At 37.4% G+C, this 19661-nt stretch overlaps 1 protein-coding gene across 1 annotated transcript; it reads left to right on the top strand.

Moving 5' to 3' along the window:
* The first annotated feature begins 650 nt into the window (after positions 1-650).
* LOC150097381 (rod outer segment membrane protein 1-like) lies at positions 651-10257 on the top strand. Its single transcript, XM_090407659.1, has 3 exons — positions 651-883; positions 5427-5733; positions 10039-10257. Exons 1-3 carry the CDS (start codon positions 651-653, stop codon positions 10255-10257), a joined length of 759 nt encoding a protein of 252 aa, XP_090263785.1.
* The last annotated feature ends 9404 nt before the right edge of the window (positions 10258-19661 follow it).

Raw genomic sequence — 19661 nt, 5'->3', positions numbered from 1 at the left:
TCTGCAATAAACTAAAATAATACGTAAAATAAATATGCAATACAATGCATTACTTTTATTTGATTTACGTCATGATTGTTGAAGTGAAAATAATGAAACTGTCAACAATCAAACCTATTACTTTTAATTTGACTCATATATACATTTTTAAACATCTTATTGTTCCTGTGCTGTTTTGAAGTCCAGCAAAGTCCAGATTTACTAAAGTACATCTGACACTATGGATATCGTTCTGTAAGTTGATGGAGAAGCTATGGAACTTTGTAGAATAGTGGAATGATCCATAAATAGTTTCCTCACCTATCACAGTTATCATGTGCGACATCAGTATCAGTGAATCTGGGAGAAAAAAGCTTAGCCTCGTAATTAGCCTTTTAAATATCTTCGTAGCCATAATCGGATTGTTTATGATATTCCTAGGAGCGTTTGTTGCTTTGAGGGTTAGCGCACATGCTCATCTCATTAAAGATGTCGATACCAAAAAACTGGGTAATATGATCATGGGTATGGGTTTAACTATAACGATTTTTTATGTAGTGGGATATTATATCACGAGTAGCTGTCGGAAATACAAGAGCAGATTGAGAGTTCAGTTTTTTCTTCTCCCATTTATTATTTTGGCAAGTATTGCCATGCTAACATTATTTATTATGATTTTTGTAACCAAGAAACAAGTAAAGCACTTAGAAGAAGGATTAGAAAAAGGACTTCTAGAATCAATGGCACATTATAAAGACAATTTAGATAAGAAGGCTGAAATCGACATAATGCAAATGACATATAGCTGCTGTGGAAGTAAAGGAGCACATGATTGGTTGGGTTTAAATTCGTGGTCACATGAGGAGCCGGGAAAGCGCAGGAAAGCAAGAAGAATATATATGCGGTGAGTAAAAATCTCTCTCTCTCTCAGAATTATAACATAACGTACAGTATTTACTACTCTTTTTACTTAACTGATATTTTTTAATTAATGACTAATTAACTTAATAAAAATGTAAATAATGCGAAAAGAAAAGTTGAAGATCTAACTAAGCCACTGTAATTCTAGCCATTTTTAACAGCAGGTCCTTAATTCATTGCTAAACCTTTCTTTGACAATCTGTCGGCAATTATCAAATTCGCCAAATCTTACTATCAGTTTGCTCTCAACAACTGCTCTGATCATGCTGCTTGTGTTTAGAACAATAAATTTATATAAAAGATTGTGAAAGATGTCTATAAAAGATTGCCAAAGAAAATAAAGAAAATTCCTTTGTTTTCTGCAATACAAGCGAAGTAATATGATTTATTTGTTCTCACAATCTTTGCACTTTGCAGGAACAGCTTTGGTTTCAAAGCTCAAGGGAAAGGATTAAAACAAGGTTCCATTAAAAGAATTTGAGCTCCTTTGGAGCTGAGGAAACCATCATACACATACTAATGGAATTTGTTCCAAGCTTTTCGTCTATAGGCGCAACTGTAGGCAAGAGAAAATTTTTAATTAAAAAAAAATTATGTAATGTCTGCGTAGTCTTATAGAAACGTTGCTTCTACCATAAAGCTAGACCATCGAAACAAAGACTGTTATTGATTCGTTTTAGTCACCGGTTAGGGTAACTCTTCTTAGGACTTTTACGACTGGTTCCCGAGTAAGTCGATCTCTGAAATGTTTTTTTTTTTTTTTTTTTCAGAAATCAGTTTTAAATCCCACATTTAAAAAAAAAACAAAACATGAACACCACACCACTTTCAGATAATAATACGACTATTAAGGTTTGCATCACTATATGGCGACCTCTGATGCCCTCAAAATCATCGGTAGCAACGGATCAGCTCGTGGAAATAAGGGTCGATGCTGACTTTTTAAATAATAATTATAAATAGTAATAATAACACTCGCCTCAGTATGGTACACAGTCAACAGCACGGCGGTTAACCAAATATGAGCATAATGCGGCTCGTGGGCCTTTTCCATAACTGTGAGTCATTGCAATGATTGTCATTGCCATTTGGCTCGAACTTCAATGTATTCTGAGCGTTGTAATCACAACATTACACGACAACGTCCATGAATTCTACGATGTGATTGCTGGCATACGGTTTAGACACCTGTACACACGTCGACTCTTTAAATAGCAGATTCTAGACTTTCACAAGAGGGAAAGAAAGGAAAAAGCTGGCCTCCACAAATGCCATTTATTAACCATATCATGATTACTACTTTTGAAAATGTCCAGTTATATTACTGGAATCTTTATCTACCAAGAATATGTACCATTCAACATCTACAGAAGTATGATCATATGTCTCAATAATATAGACGCCTCTCAAACGCGAATCAAGTAAGAAGTCATTTAGTCTGGAAACAGGTTGTGTACAGGCTGGACAATACGACATCGCCGTGGGATTAACAAACATTGTGTACGTCATACAGTATTTATCTCCTCTAGATAGTAAATATGCGAAACAGAGGCGGTTGTTAAGGAGTGCTCGCCTCACACAGTATATAACACATAAATATTATATAAGTTGTTTGCAGCATAGCACGCTCAAAAGACATTCGCTTTGTATCCTAACTCTGTTGTGCCATTTAAAATATCAAGGATTATATGATAGTTACATAAATATATTTATTTTCTGTTTGTATAGTTGGTGGAACAAAAACAGAAAAATAAAAAAAGAAAGAATAAAGTGATTATATATAAAAATTAATAATTAATAACCAGAGACCTCCCTGGCTTTGTCGATAACGACTGCTTCTTGATTGGAAAGACTTGGTTCTAATTCTGTCTAGAACACGACGAATCCTTACATAGGCTTTTTCGATTGAAGTTAGTTGGTCTTATATATGGAGGGTCGTGGATTTTCCTATTGGAAACCAGGCTTTTCGTTTACAAAAATAGGCAATGCCAGAAAAATAGATGCAGTTCTTCACATAAAATACGCTTGCTTGCCTTATAGGCTTCAGCCATAATTTCAAATCCAATCCACTTAATAATAGCATAATATGTTGATAAGTTTTTTCTTCTTTGAAGAAGAGGGAACAACTACATACTAATTCCATACTGCCCGTGGTGTTATTAAACGGGATGAGGAGCATATCCACTGGCTAAAGCATAGGCGTCCCTAAACTAATACACTTAATTAAAAAAAAAAAAAAAGATTAATACAGCGATATCAATAGTTACCTTTGCCTCACCACACAGTGTGCAGTATTTTATCTTATAGTGCGTTGTAAAAGCTATGTCAATAAAGAAATGCGTATTTGAAAATCTCATTAGGTTTTAAAGCAGTTATATTTCCTAAAGCAAGCTAAAAAACAGGAATGTAATGATATGGTTTGCAACCCGTGTTTTATACGCATGAGTCATTTGTCTATTATTATCAAATACTGTAAGTACATAGATGCGAGACCCTTCGACACTTCTGCGCATGACAGAAGGAGAATCCATTCTGATAATAGTGTAAAAATCCGTCTTGTGGGATGAGTTTCTTTATTATTACAAGTCGGAAAATTAGCTTTTCTTTCATTAAAAAATTCTAGTTTTTAAAGTGGTAACTATTTTGTTTGTACAGCAGTTGGAACAATTTACGTATAAAGCAATGATTTCGTGTGTTGGTGAGCAATTCGTGCATCATTTATTTCTTCTCTCTTCAACATGAATTGACTATCTGCCAGTCACGGTTCTGTGGGCATACAATATTTACCTTACATCTCATAATGGTAAAAATAAAATATTCATGAAAACGTTAAAAAAATTTTTAAAAATCTGCTAACGACTATAAATCCCTATAGGGAGTATGGCAAGCCGTTTAGCCCTATCTAACTTTTGGAAACTGAGGGGGAACGTTTAATTTTTTGTTCTGTTAATTTTCTCGATGAGTGCTGAGGAAGAATGGTGAATGGGTAAGCAAGAAAGTGGAATTAACAAATCGATGTTTCAAAGTGTGAGGTTTAAAAATCAGAAAGCAAAGATGGGGTGGGGTGCAGAGTATACAGCTAGCGGGGGATATCTTAGAGGAAGCGGAGGAGTTCAGTGATCCAGAGTGATGTTGAATAAAATTGAAAAACTTGTGAGGACATCACATCGGATTATGGCAATGATGCGGCAATATGTGAATGAGTGCACATACAGTGCAAATGGATGTTATGAAAATCTATGGATGTTCTGGTTCCATATAAGAAGATAGATAAAGCCGCAAATATATTATTGAGCACAATGTGGTCTTCGATAGTCCTGGTCCTATTTATCAAAAGGATGAAGAGATATTGGAAAGGATCCAGAGATGATTGATTTCTGGTCTTTGGAATGTTGAATACGAAGACAAATTGAGGAAATCAATTTGAAGTCTAGTGAATAGGGGGGGAATATGATTCAGACATATAGGTTGGTAAGGGTTTATTACCAGATTAATGTGGATGAGATTTTTAACAAAAAGATGGATAATAAGGAAGAACAAGCAGAGATCTCTGAAAGATGTATAAAGGGGGAAGGGAAGTTTTTTTTTTTTTTTTTTTTTCAGTGGTGTGTGATCGGAAAGCACTGCCTTTGAGTTTCGTGAGTGTATTTAAGACACGGTATTTCGTGAGTGTATTTAAGGCACGGTACATTGGGACTACCCACGACGAGTCTTTTGACTATATTGAGATCTGATAATTTTAATGATGATATTTATTATGAATATGTGTCTGTGTACTCGGTGGAAGTGGTGCTTGCATCCTCTTTGCTAGGCTACTGAAGACAGACTTAACTTGAAATCTAGTCGCCGACTTGCAGAACCTTTTCTAAGCCTTCCTTCGACCGATTCTAGAGTTATTCATTCTCTATCACGGGTAAGCGAATTTTTACTCCCAGAAACTCGGGTTTTTTTTTTTGTCTCGTAAACTCAAGAAAATCGACAGTAGAACCCACACTATTTCATGCAAGAACATATTCTGTTAGGGTAAGGTACCAAGAGATTGCACTTGTTTGCCCGTTTCTTCAATGGTCGCAGCTTATATTTAGTGATAGTATTAGGCCAGCTATCTCTGATTGGCTACCGGTGGAGAAAATTAACTTCGCAATCAGTCTCCAAAAACTAGATGGGATCTAGATAAGGCATTGCCTACTCCATATAAGGAAATAAACTGTGCCAGCTGATCAGCTGATTATTATGAATCTTTACTATACTTTCTTTTAATAACAGAAGACACAATTTTAAAAATATATTTTTTGCTTCATAAGCAAAAGGATGAAAATTATTCTCATAAAAATACATGAAAGCACTCATCATACATTTAACTTAAAAGAAAACGTAAAACTTTTGAAATCTTTGCATTGTGATTGTTGTTTTTAAATTTGAGGTTATTCGACACGTCAATTCACTTCTTCGACAAGCACACATACGCACGCATGCTCATTATTATTAGCTAAGGTTATTCTTAATTATACTTCAAATATCTATAGGCGCCGTAATGAGAACCTTAGAAGAAAGAAACAACAGAAAGGAAAAGGAAAGCCTCCTAAACCTCAGTCAGCGAAAGATGATGCTCCTACTACTGAAGTTCTGCCTAAAGAGGGAAAAGAAGGAAGAGGAATACCGTTTAGCTGTTGCGATCCTTACTTTCCCCGTGCATGCTATCATGAAACTATTGCCCATGATGAGGAAGCCCGTGGTCTTTTTATAAATGGATGCGCTCAAGTCCTGGCAGTTGATCTTCACAAATTAGTGAGAACTAAAGTTATAATGGCGATTTTATGTATATTGATTAGTGTAAGTATGTTTTCAAACTTTTCACTTTAATATACTAAAATTTCAAATTTAAATTTCTTACATTTCCAATTTTCAACTTTTGAGTTAGCAATTCTAAGTAAAACTTTGAGAATTTGGCCATCTTAGTGCGTTTAGAAGGTACGATCCGCAGCTATTTTATAAATCGTGTTACGTTTTTTTTTTTTTTCATTGATTCTTTTGGAAATCAACTAAGCACTAAGTACGAACAGTTATTATCTAGGTCAATTTCTTAGAGATCCACAGTAAACAGTACACGACACGTTTACTAACCTCGGCAAGTATGGTCTACCGAAAATATAAAAATGCAAATATAGCACTTGTGTAGTTTATGAGAAAAATAAATAATACAAAACAAAAATAAAACAAACAAAACAATAATAAAAAAATAAATAAATAAATAAAATAATAAACAAAACAAAAATAAACAAAAGAGCCCGTGTAGCTCTATTGTTTATTTTTGGAATATCTGAGGATCATTTTATCAATAAGGATCTGATATTTTGTTCCTTCAGATTTTTTAAAATGGCAATTTTGTTCAGTCCATATATCTGATTATCTGGCAAGTCGTGGTATATGGAATGTGCAGTGAGTACAGTAAACAGTTCAAGCGTAGTTGGTAGGCATGCTATTTCACGATAGCATGCCTACCAACGATCTGAATCCTTATTCTTATCTTTCATGAAGAGAAATCTACACCCAGATATCATCCAGTCTTCCAGTGAAGTTGACTGCAACAAATAATTAAATTGTTCTGCCAATTATTATGTTCGATAGGATTTCCCAGATTGCACAAAATCGAGTATATCCTTTTTTCTGATGAATGATTGGTTACATTTATATTTCTTTGCAGAGATTGATTATTTTGTACATATTGTTTGATTCTTGCTTCATATCTTTTAATTTTCTGTGCAGTCGCAATAATTCTTTGCTTTAGCTTTCAGTAACTTCAGCAATTGTTTTGTTTTGATGACCAAATTTATGTATTTATGAGTTTGTTTTTGATACTATTATTTTTCAGCCGTCCTTCGTTAAGAATCTTTAAGTTGCTCAGATCAGATCGAAGTTTGTTGACTTTTTGTTTCAACCGGATTTTCCATGATGCAGATTGCTTCATTTTCGGATTTTGCTCTTGCGGTTTGCAACTAGGATTCATTGTAATGATATAAGCTGTGCTGTATAAGAGCTGATTTGTTTCCTTTAAACTTTTGTTGTGATTAGATTTAGATTTATGTAGAGCTTTTAATGTTGGTAATCTTATACGGTCATTTATGAAGTTCATATGTTCCAAGATGAACGACTTCATTTTGCACTGTATTTCTGTCAAATATTTTGAGGTATGTTGTCAGCTGGATGTTCACTAGGAAGTTGAATTTCGAAGTTAGGTAGATCTACCTCTGATGATTTGTTAACGGAGTTGTTGGTTTATTACGTAACTCTTGCAGCTGAAATTTAGTAAATACTTTGTTGCGTAAATGGAAATTCTTTTGATCTACAAATCTTTCTTATGTTATTGCAGATTCCAGAAATTTTTATTTCCAAATCATGTGCACACGCTTTCTAAATTCCTGTTTTTCTGCTGTTGATCTGTAAAAACATTCATAACTTTCCTTTTCTACTACAGTCCATTTTTACGTGTGGTTTCTTCCAGTCACTTTTCATCTTGCTGCCTTGGTTGCCCACAAAGGAGAACTGGGTCCAGTAGCCCACTTTTCGCCTGATGCCCAGAATCCCCCCAACATCTGACGCAGCCCTTGATGTCCGGGGTTGATTGATCCGGTGTGAATTTCTTCCTGCTTTTCACCATTAAAATGGGGTATGAAACATTGTTAGTCTGGCTCCTCAGTTGATAAGGGTGGCCCTGCTGGTAGCTACGCTGCCTTAAGAATAGCTCTCAATATCATTAAACACACAATCTCCCCCTCCACGACAAGGCCGTGTTCCTTGACGGGATTATTATTATTATTATTATTATTATTATTATTATTATTATTATTATTATTATTATTATTATTATTATTATTAGTATTATTACTTGACACCTGCAAGGAATAGGAGGTCTCATCGCAGTAGGCCACTGCAGTCTACTCTACACAAACACCATCTTCTACACAAATTTAAACCTCCCTCTTAAAAAAAAAAAAAAAAAAAAAAAAAAATCCACAGCTGTGTAATGTTTGGGAAATCTCGTATACAGTATTATGCTAAGAGATATTAATTTAAAAAAATTAAAGTATTATATAATAATAATAATAATAATAATACTTTTTGACAAAGATTATTATCATCTTCACGTATATAGAATATTTACAAATACACGATTGAAGTAATTATATTACATATTTGTTCACCACAAATATTCAGTACGTAATGTTAAGTGAATATCTTATTTAAATGTGTATAAATAATAATATTAACAATGTATTTTACAATGAAAAGCATTTTATAAATGCTTTCATGACAGATCTTTCTGCATTCGTTAAATCTAATATTATATTATATGAAACTTACATAACTTGGAAAACAAACAAGTTATTTTGATTGTTGCAAGGAAGTTTATAATACTTCATTTATTTGTAACAGATATTGATTAATTAGAGTGAAAATAAACAGTACTTTATGCTGAAGGTAGTTACGGAAGGTGGTAGTAGGCAGATATTTCAACCTTTCCAGAGGTACAGGGAAACCTCGCTTAACACGATTAATCAATCCACCAAATAATGTGCGCTAAGCGAAATAGCGTTAAGCGAATACAAAAAACAATAGGAATAATTATAATTCATCAATTAGCCTAAATTTTGAAAAAAATTACAGTATAAGCTATATTTAGAGGATAAAATCATCAAAGATAATAAAAATCAATTGCAAAAATTTTTATTTAATGTCTAATCATTTGATTGAGCTATTTTTTTTGCAAAACAAATTAAGTAAAAATGTTTGAATCGTGCTCGACATTTCATCTTGTCATGCAATTTGCGATAGCTGGCGATCGCTTTATTAAGATTTCGGCGGACTTCGAAGCTTAGTTCCATATCAGAATCAGCATCAACCGAAATTTCCTTAGCATGCTTAATGTGATTGAAAATAGATCAAATTCTTTTGTAGAAAGCTTCTTAGTCGTAACATTCTCTTCTTGTTCGCTCTCCTTATCTTCTTCATATGCACGCTGTTCTTCTAGTCGAAGGAGATCATTCTCGCTTAACTGTTCTGAATGGGAATCGAGCAAGTTTCTCACATCTTCATTATCCAGTTCATTAAATCCAAGTTCTTTTCCAATTGTGCTGATTTCTTCAATAATGTTAGATCTTGGATTTTGCGCATGATAAACTAACATAGGCTTGAGTTTGAAGTCGCCTTCTGCATTGCCTCCTAATAAAAGCGTAAGACGATCTTTAGGTACTTTGTATCCTGGTTGAGATGATTCAGTTTTAGCTAGAAAAGTTTTTGTTGGCATATGCTTCCAAAAGAGACCAATTTCATCGACGTTGAATATTTGCCGATCGTCATAATCACCCTCCTGAATTATCCTTTCTTTGCAATTCTCCAGGAAACTTGGCTGTAGAATCCTTATCAGCACTAGCAGATTCCCCAGTTATTCTTACGTTATGCAGTCCAGCTCGAATTTAAAACGGATAAACCATCCTAAACTCGCATTAAAATTTTCAAATTCCTCTTGAAATTTGGTCTCTTTCAATGAGGTAAAAATATTGAGAGCTTTTGCCTGAATATTCCCTGTACTAAGAGATATTACTTTTTGGTTATAATCCTCAATCCAGAGTGACAGAAGATGCTCCATGTCGATCATTAAACGACTTCTATTTCGGGTGATCTGCATGCTTAAAGAATCAGTAGCAACTTTTCCTTGTTCTTTTTATTCTTTATTCTTATTTAATACAGTCCAAACTCTAGACTCACTGTATTCCAGGTCTTGCACAATCATTGTATTACTAGCACCACTTTCATGTCTCTTAATGACTTCCAGCTTTCTGCTGGCTGCAGATTGGAGACAAAAAAAATTTCGCATAACTTAAAATTTCGCATAACATAAAAAAATCGCGTTAACTGATTAATTACTAGCGTAAAGCGGGAAACAGTATCACTTCATTCAATCGCGCTGATTATCGCGCATATCTAATTCGCGTTAAGCTAGGTTTCCCTGTATTAAGCAACTAGTTTCTGTTTCTAATTGACTTCCTCTTCCGTTTTTTTTATTTTTTTTGTTTCACTTAATAATTATTTACCCCTTTTATGATATATTGTAATATATCTAATTTCCATTTCAACCAGGTGCCTTCTATTATTTTGACACAATATCTCAATACATCAATTCAAAATGCCATTGAGGCCGGTAACCCCAAAGGTGAGGGTGTTGGATACTTCATTAAAACCAGCCAAAGTCCCTGTTGTGCGCTGATTGCTGGAGGAATAGCAGGGAGAATGAAGAAAAGAAGTCGAGTAAAAGCTGATTACGACGACAGTGAATCTTCTGAATCTGATTCAGATTGAAGTAATAACTGAAACATCGTGAAGATTAGTATATGAAAATATTTGCTGTAAAGAACGGTTCAAATGTAAAAAACTTCATTTTGAAGAATGAAATATAAATTTTATAACCATTGCTGGTAATTCAATAAAAATATCTTTGTTTGAAAGTTCAATTAAATTATGTTAATAACTAATTACTAATTTTTCATTTTCTAATAATCCTTATCAGAAAGTAAAATTTCGATAGAATGATTTATTATGGATGAAAAACAATGTTAGGTTGTTTTTTTTTTGTTTGTTTGTTTGTTTTGTATGGATGAAAAACAATGCTGCCACCTTCGTATGCTTTTATCCAGCATGAAGTTCAAATTGTCCACTAAAAACAAGCAACTTACATATGTGAAATGCATTTTATCCATAGCCAAAGTTGTTTGGTTCTAAATAAAAACGGTCACTTATTAGCCAAATAGGAAAACAGAATATTTAAAAACGCTCTAATGTTTTGAATTTCGACCACTCATTCTATAAAGCAAAATCTCACATCAGCATAAACATAAATCATTCATACACTGCCTGATAAGAAGTCAACGAACACCATAGTGTGAGGAACAAGCACCCATAGCGTCCAATTTACTAAGATGGAGGACGTTCTTTCGCTGCAATTACTCCAGCTCATCCTACGAGGCATACTTTCCACAAGCGTACGATAGCGATCAATGGGAATTTTGGACTATCATTCAAATCCAAGTCCAGGATCTCATGACATGGGTACATGTCATGAGATCCTGAACTAATGTGGGTCAAACGTCCCTTGTCCCTTGACCTCATCCAACGCTCCAGTTGATTCCACAGGTATTCATTAGGATTGAGAGCGGGGCTCTATCGAGGTCAGTCAAGTGAGGTCACGTTCACAAACCATACATTTACAGCAGCAACATCATGACATTATGCATTGTCTTGCTGAAAGAGACAATGGTCATTTCCGTAGAAGCGCCACAAAGTAGGAAGCACTGCATTGTCGAGAATGTTCAGATACCTCTCGGAGTTCAGTGATGGTGGCACCGCAAACAGAGGTAAGAGACCAAACCAAGAAAAGCAATAGCATACTAAAACAACGCCCCTCCGAATTTCATACTTGAGATTAGACACTCCGGTCCTACCATGTTGTGAGCCTCGATTCTGCTTGTTTTTGTGCAGATCCATATTCCAGTAGAGACATTCACCGAGTATTCAGCACACCCTCAACAATCCATATGCTCGGTAGAAAGTGTAGTGTGATTCACGTTCCATAGTAGTTTTCTAGGCTTCCAGGTCCCACTGTACACGCTCTTTGCACCAGTGAAGACGAGGCTGCGTCAAGTAATGTGTGGCTTGAGTGTTGTGGTCCTACCATGAAAACCCATATTGTGAACCTCGAATCTGAATGTTCAATGCAGTTCATGTTCCACTGGATGCCGGAATTCTGCACTCAACGGCTGACGAATGGCCGTTCTTACATATTGTCATTCGTAACACCCTACAGCAGGAGTGTTAAACTGAATTGGACCCCGAACCATTTGAGATAAAAGTGTATCTCAAGTGGGCCGCAAAAAAAGTTTTGACTAAAAAAAAAATCTGCACTAATTAGAATCGAAGGGAAATAAAAGAATAAATAAGATAAATAAGAGAATGAGTATAAATAAACTGGAAATTTAATAATAAAAGTTTAATTTATTCTAAGTCATTACAAGACATAAAATAATAGTATAATTATTATGAAAGTAAAAAAAATTATATTTTTTATTATATTAATATTTACTATATATAGCATTTAAATCAAATTAAACCAAAATTAATATAATACTTAAGAAAATCAAATATTTATAAAGTCTAAAAAAATTATAAAGTCTCATTAATAACCATCGCAAAAATTTACAGAACCTGGTTTGAAATTTTTAGTTTGAAATTTTTTGTATTTGTGTGGAAATAAAATACTTATATTTTTTGGGGAAAACATCTATATTTTAAATAAATAAATCAGCTAACGCCTTTTATTCCATTTTAGGGAGTAGGCAAGGCCTTTATACCCTATCTAGCTTTTGGAGACTAAGTGGGCAGTTCAGTCTCCACCAGTAGCCAATCAGAGATAGCTGACCCATGTCTATCAGTAATTATAGCAGCCACAAATGAAGGTGCTGGCAATCAAGTGCTGCCACCTAACGCTAACAGGATATGTTACTGTCTGAAATAATGTGGGTGCTACGGTCGGTTTTCTTAAATTTCCGGGAGAAAAAACCCGCTTGCCCGTCCCAGAGATCGACTAACTCGGGAACCGGTTGAAGAAAGGCTTAATAAAAGTTTCTCCAGTCCGAGGCTAGACTTGAACTTAAGTCTAACTTCGAGCGACCAACCGTAGAGGACGCAAGAGCTACTTCTACTGAACTACACAGTCTGCATTTTGGAGTAAAAAAATATGTATATACAGGGTGTTTTAAAAAGAATGATCCGATTTCAAATCATACAGTTACAAAATAAATTACCAAGTATGAAGTAAGGCTTATAGTTTCACTCACCACAATTACAAATGCTCAATGTGCCCTCCACCTGCTGCATGGACAACATCAAGCCGATAGCTGAATTCATCCCAAACGCGTCTGAGAATGTCTTCTGTCACAGAATTTACTGCAGCTGTGATTCTGGTTCTGAGCTCATCCAAGCCAGCGGGTAATGGAGGAACATAAACACAGTCTTTTATGTATCCCCATAAAAAGAAGTCACAAGGTGTGATGTCTGGAGTTCTTGGAGACCAAGAGTGTAGTGCCAAGTCGTGTGGTCCCGTGCGTCCAATCCAACGCTGAGGCAATGTTTCGTTTAGAAATTGACAAACTTGGAGTTTCCAATGTGGCGGTGCTCTGTCTAGCTGAAAAATGTAATCTTCAGATTCTTCATTCAGCTGTGGAAGTAGTCAGTCCTGCAGCATTTCAAGATAGGAATTTCTTGTAACAGTGTTTTCCTCAAAAAAGAAAGGGCCTTTCTAACAGAAACCACGCAAAAAATAGAGTTTTAGTGAATCAGGTTCATGTAGTACAATTTCATGTGGATTCTCAAGTCCCCATATGAGAACATTGTGGCGCGAAACTTTACCGCTTAGATGAAAGGTTGCTTCATCACTAAAAATCAATCTTTGTTGGAAGGTGTCGTCCTCCATGTCCTCTAACAGATTAACAAAAATCTGTTCATTTTTTGTCACCTACACGAAGAGCTTGCACGAGTTGCAATCTGTATGGCTTCATAAGCAAACGTCGTCGTAACACACACCAAACAGTTACATGAGGGATGATAAGTTCTCGGCGCACGACGAGTGGACTTGCACGGGATTCGCTGAAAAGCCTCTTGAATTCGTTGCACATTCCCCTCTGAGGTGCGTGGTCGTCCAGGACTCTTTTCCTTACATAAACACCCTGTTTCTTCAAATTATCGATACCAATGGCGAATGTTTTCCAGTGGTGGATCAATTCCGTAACGTCGTCTAAACGCATTATATATATATAATCACACTCAGTCTTGCTAAATTTAAGAACACAAAAACGCCTTCTGTTGACTAGACGCCATCTTCTCACTAACTAAGCATAGCGGCTATTTTATATATATATATATATATATATATATATATATATACAGGGTGTTCGGGATAAATTTGACATATTTATAATTAATTATATTTTTCCGTAAGTTACATGTATTAACACACACTTCTCTTCATTTAAAAGTTTGGACCCTTCTTCATTCACATACAAGATGTCAGAAAGGATGGATAGCTGGAACCCACCTGAATCATGGAAGAGAATAACTTGTATCATGATGATTCGTGCCCGCCATCAAAATAAGGATATTACGACTGCTGCCCAATGCTCCCTGAATACAGTAAAAACAATCAGGCATGAACTAGAGACTTGCAATGGTGACTACGAGGATGTAGCAAGAAGAAAGATCCCTAGCAGACGATCTGATTGCGTTCGTACAGCAGAATTCCTCGCAAATCTGCAGGAACAGGTGTTGAAGAACCCTGGCATTGGAATTCGGGCTTTGTTCGAGGAGTTGCTAACTGTAGTCAAGCCCTGGATAACAAGGGTAGCCAATGGTAGGCCGTATGTATGGCAGCAGGATTCGGCCCCTTGCCACACCTCTGGGAAAAGTCAAAAATGGTTGTCTGAAAATTTCTACGACTTCACCAGTCCAAATGTTTGGCCTCCAAACTCCCCAGACCTTAACCCCATGGATTATTTTGTATGGGGCGCAGTTGAAAAAGACACCAATCGCACTTCCAGTAATACAAAAGCCCAGTTAATGGATAAAATTAAAACAGTTTTTGCGGCCCTTCCCAGGGAGACTGTAGCATCAGCTTGTTCGAGGTTCCGAAGCAGAATTGAAGCTGTGATCGATGCTAATGGTGGTTATTTTGAGTAAATCTTGTTGATAGTATTGTAATTAACTCTGCCTGTAATGTTTTTTTGTCAATTCATTAAATTTAATAGATACAAAGAAGATTTCTTTTTCCTTACGAAACTGTCAAATTTATCCCGAACACCCTGTATATACAGGTAACCCTCGATTAAACCGGATGTTAGGTTCCATAGAAATGCCGCGTTATATAAATCGCGTTATGCGAGACTCAGATCACATGGAAAAGTAGGGTTATGTTCCGAAATCGTTTTTTTTTTTGCAGTTATATAAACAATGACATATCGAAAGAAAAAATATTTTTATATAATTCAAGTAACACATGTAAGTTAAGAAAACATACGAAACAAATACATAGTATAAAATTATAAAACTTACATATTGTACTGTAAGCTTAAGAGTAATTCTATCTTTGGAAACTTTCAATCCAGGAAGTGATCTTCCATTTTTCGAAATAGGTGCGTTTTTGCATTTTTTTCCAATATAATCAGAATTCATCCGCATTGAACACATGGTCTACTTTATAAATGTTTATAAACTTTGCAAGCTTTTTGTTTAATAAGATTACTGTCCAAAGGTATTTTCTTTGGAGCGCAATCTTCTATCCAAATCATTAGAGATTTCTCTATTTTTTTTTATTAGAATATCGCATACACGAACAACGCGCTTTGCACTTACCGTTGACCCAACAATAACACTTTCTCGGATTTTGTGTTCATTTTGTTTGATTGTTCGAAATGTTGATTCATTTAAATTCAAAGTCCCAGCAACAGCTTTTAGTTTTTCTCCAATTTTCAACCGATCTATGATTTTAATTTTTTCTTCGAGAGAAATAAATTGTCTTTTCAATGTTGGTTTTCCCTTTCGTTGCACTTTGTGGCCATTCATTCATTCATTTTCATTTATGTTCAAGGCCCACCTTTTCTAACTGGGTTGTGGGGGCTGCAGCTACAAGAGGAACTTCCAATGGTCACAATCCTCTGCCAGAAAGCTCAGGTGTTCTGGTAAGACTCCCAAACGTATCCACCCAAGGTTTTGGATATAATCTATCCAGCGAGTCCTTGGCTTTCCACGTGGCCTCTCACCCTCTCGCTTGGCAAAGAGGGCCTGCTTGGGGAGCCTCTCTTGTGGTATTGTGACCAGTGCCCGTACCAATGTAACTGTGATCTCTCAACACGGAGAAGTATCGGTTGAGTATTGAGGGTTTCCTGAATTGCAGAGCTTCTGACTCTGTCGAATCTTATCATCCCCGCAACCCCTCGACGGAACCTCATTTCAGCTGCTTGGATTCGTGTCCGCATTCTTCCGATCATTACCCAACTCTCATGACCATAGGTCTGTATTGAAGATAGCCAGCTTTGCCTTCTAGCTTAACTCCCACTTCAATACTACAGAACGGCCAAGCTCCCGCAATATTGCGCTTGCTGAGCCAATTCGAGTATCTAGCTCTTCATCCCACTTTCCATCACTCGTGAATATGGACCCAGGGTATTTAAACTTCGCCTGCCTCAGTGGGACTCCACTCACATGTAGAATGCACTGGGATGGATGTCTTCAGACCACAAATGTTTCAGTTTTGACCACACTGATCTTCATTCCGGCCTCTGCACAAACAGCTACAAAACCTATCCAGGGTCCACTGGATAGGTTTGTAGTCCTGCTTAGCTCATCTGTAGAAGAGCTAAGCAGGACTGGGTCATCTGTAAAAAAAAAAAAAAAAGAAGCAGACGTCCAATGCTACATCTTCCAATTCTGACACACTCACTGCCTTGGCTGTACCTATCAATCCAGTCCATAAATATTATGAAAAGGAGGGTGACAGAATACACCCTTGACAGAGACCAATGGAGACTGTGAAAGGTTCAGACTGTGCTGTTTATCCTGACACAAAACTCTGGGCATTCATACGGGGACTTGATGGCAGCTAATAGTTGGCCATCCACTCCACACTCCTGTAGCACTTGTCAAAGCTTATCCCGAGGAACCCGGTCATATGCCTTCTCTCCAAGTCCACAAAACATGTGTAGACATTCTTGTCATATTCCCAAGATTTCTCAAAGACTCGCATTATAAAGTGAAGATTTGGTCAGTTGTGCTTCTATCAGGATGAAAGCCACATTGTTCTTCCTGGAACTTTGACTCAACTATACTCCTGCATTTTCTTTCCAAGCACCTAGCATATATTATCCCAGGCAGGCCGAGCAGAGAGATGCCACAATAGTTGCTGCAATCTCTCTGGTCTCCCTTCTTGAAGACTGTTATTATTATGCCTGTCTGCCTTGCTTTGGTGCTCGCCCAGATATCCAAGCAGCCTGACACACTCGAGTCAGCCAGAGAACCCTTTCTCTATTTAAGGATTTTTGCATTTCGAGCCGAATATCATAATCACCAGCAGCCTTGCCCGATTTTACCGATTTTATTACTAAATGGACTCTTCTGCTGTCAGACTAGTCATCGCCGTGATCTGCACCTAGGTTAACACTTTCATTGCCAAGCTGAAAATTGGAATTTCGTGTGGTGGCCAACTTTTTTTTATTTTTTTATTTAGTTAACGCCGTCTACGCGATAACGCGTGATCGACCGTTTGGTGAGAACTCGCATCGCGCGATATCGCGTGATTGGCAATGAACGTGTTAAGAAGGCTCTCAAAGTATTCCCTCTAGGAGGATATCCTTCTCAGTTGTTAAAAGTGCACCATCAGAGACCTTAACTGCCTTTGCTATGCACGATATCCTCCCTCGAAGGTGGCGGATGTTCAGACATAATACTTTGTTTGCATTTGCATAGGATGAGTCTAATCTTTCTCCAAAGGATTCCCAAGCCATTTGCTTTGCTGTCTTTACTGCCTCAGCAGCAGCTTTTCGTGCCTCAGTGTACTGGAAACGCATCGCAGGTGACTTGACCCTAAGCCATGTTAGGTAGGCCTCCTTTTTTTCCTGGACAGCTTTTTGGACACTTTTTGGAGGAAGGTGTCCTTTTCTCACTGCCACCATGACGAGCCGCTTTCTGCCACAGTATGAGAGTGCAGAGTCAGTGATTGCAGTTCTGAACAGCTCCCACTCCTCCTTAACATCTGCAATATGCTTGGGAATCTCTTTGAACCTGGAGGAAATGTCATCTGCACAATTCTTCCTCACAGCTTCATTTTCCAGTGCCTACCATTTCACGCGGTATAGCTGCTTAGGCCTAACAGCATTGATGGTAGCATCTGGTTTCTGAAGCTGTAGAGTGCAGACAACCAGGTGGTGGTCAGTTGACATTTCTGCCCCCTCTCCTCACAGAAACGTCCAGCACTGAGGAAAATAGGTCAGCTGAGACTATAAAGAGACCTTTGTCCAAGTGTATCCCTGTACCAGGTATGCTTATGGATTTCTCGGTGCTGAAAGAAGGTATTCATTATGGACAAGCTGTTAGTACAGCAGAAGTCCAATAGCTTCAACCCATTTGCGTTAAGGTCAGGGTCTCCGTTCCTCCCAACGACACCCCTCCACGTCTGGTCATCTGTTCCAACATGTGCATTGAAGTCACCCATTAGCAGGACTGATTCCATGACTGCCACCCTGTCTAAAGCAGCATTCACTTCCTACAAGCAGGCAGAGTATTCTGACTCCAGATTATGTGCATAGGCTTGCATCACAGCCAAGTCGTGGTTTTTCATCTGGATCCTTATCACACATACCCCCCCCCCCCAATGGGATCCATTCAGTAACACAGTCTGACAGACAGGGGCTTGTGAGTATCCCCACACCCGCCTAAGCAGACATTGTCGGGCTCACACCAGAGTAGTAAAGCTTCCACCCCCCTTATCCAGGTCAACAGTTTCAGAGCCTCTCCTCTTGGTCGAAGAAAGCCCGACTAAATCTAGTTGATAGTGCTTGGCTTCCTCGACCAGTTCTTTCTACTTCCCTGTCAGAGAGAAGACGTTCCAGTTGCCTAAAGCCATAGTCTGGTGTCGTTGTCATTTCCGTCCTTTTGCAGAACCATTTCTTTGCGCTGCCCCTAAACACCTCCCCAAACAGGTAGCGGGTCCATTGATGGAGTTTCCTCTAGCAGAGTGCTGAGGAGTTGTGTCTAAGGTCGGCAGTAACATATTTTTCGAACAGGTCCCTCTGCCTAAAACCCGAACGCGACCCTTGGTAACCCAATAGAAGATTACATATTAATTATGTATGTAACTCATCAGAAAATAAAGTGCTCAGCTTGAGATGAACACATGATTTTTAATGCGCTTTCCTGGCAGAAAACGAAGATAAATTTCAACAATAAACTTTATGACGAGAGCTTGTGTAGCTCAGTAGAAGTGGCGTTTGCACTCTATAGCGCTTGACCGCACGAAGAAAGGATTTGGTGGTGCGAATCTAGTCGCCGACTAGAGGAAATTTTTCTAAGCTTTTTTCGGCCGGTTCCCGAGTTAGTCGATCTCTGGCACGGGCTAGCGGGATTTTTTTTTCTCCCGGAAACTCGGGTTTTTCGTCCCGTAAACTCAAGAAAATCGACCGTAGAACCCACACTATTTTCAGACATTAAAAACATTGTGTTAGGGTTAGAGACCACGAGATCGCGGCACTAGCTTTTCGCCTTCTTCACTGCGTATCGATGAATTAGTGATAGCCTTGGGCCAGCTATCTCTCTCTGATTGGCTACCAGTGGAGATTGAACTGCCCACTCAGTCTCCAAAGTTAGATAGGGTAAACCACCCCGCCTACTTCCTATACGGGACCAACATAGGCGTTAGCTGATTTTTTATTTTTTTGAACTTTATGACGGTAAACAATTGACGTACATGTGTGGTAAAGGATATTTTCTGTAATATAAATTCTCTACATATAACTACATGCGGGATACAGGCAGACACAAATTTAACGAAGATAAAATTTGAAATTTAAGTCGCACGGTGAAAAACATATGAAAAGATAAAAGGTTATTACAATTTGTAGACCATGTTTTTATCGAAACCGCGTGTATAAGTACCGCATTGAACAAGA

The sequence above is a fragment of the Typopeltis vanoorti genome, chromosome 17, assembly GCF_054136105.1.
Source record: "Typopeltis vanoorti isolate ZY-2024b chromosome 17, IOZ_Tvanoo_1.0, whole genome shotgun sequence".
Lineage (NCBI taxonomy): Eukaryota > Metazoa > Arthropoda > Arachnida > Uropygi > Thelyphonidae > Typopeltis > Typopeltis vanoorti.
The sequence above is the reverse complement of the archived record's forward strand: the minus strand, read 5'-3'. Positions and strand labels throughout refer to the sequence as shown.

What these genes read in the sequence shown, in the direction of transcription:
- LOC150097381 (XM_090407659.1), top strand. Translation starts at nt 651, where the DNA reads ATGATTTTTGTAACCAAGAAACAAGTAAAGCACTTAGAAGAAGGATTA. An exon ending in GCAAGAAGAATATATATGCG is followed by an intron (nt 884 to 5,426) that starts GTGAGTAAAAAT and finishes AAATATCTATAG; the next exon opens with GCGCCGTAATGAGAACCTTA. An exon ending in TTTTATGTATATTGATTAGT is followed by an intron (nt 5,734 to 10,038) that starts GTAAGTATGTTT and finishes CATTTCAACCAG; the next exon opens with GTGCCTTCTATTATTTTGAC.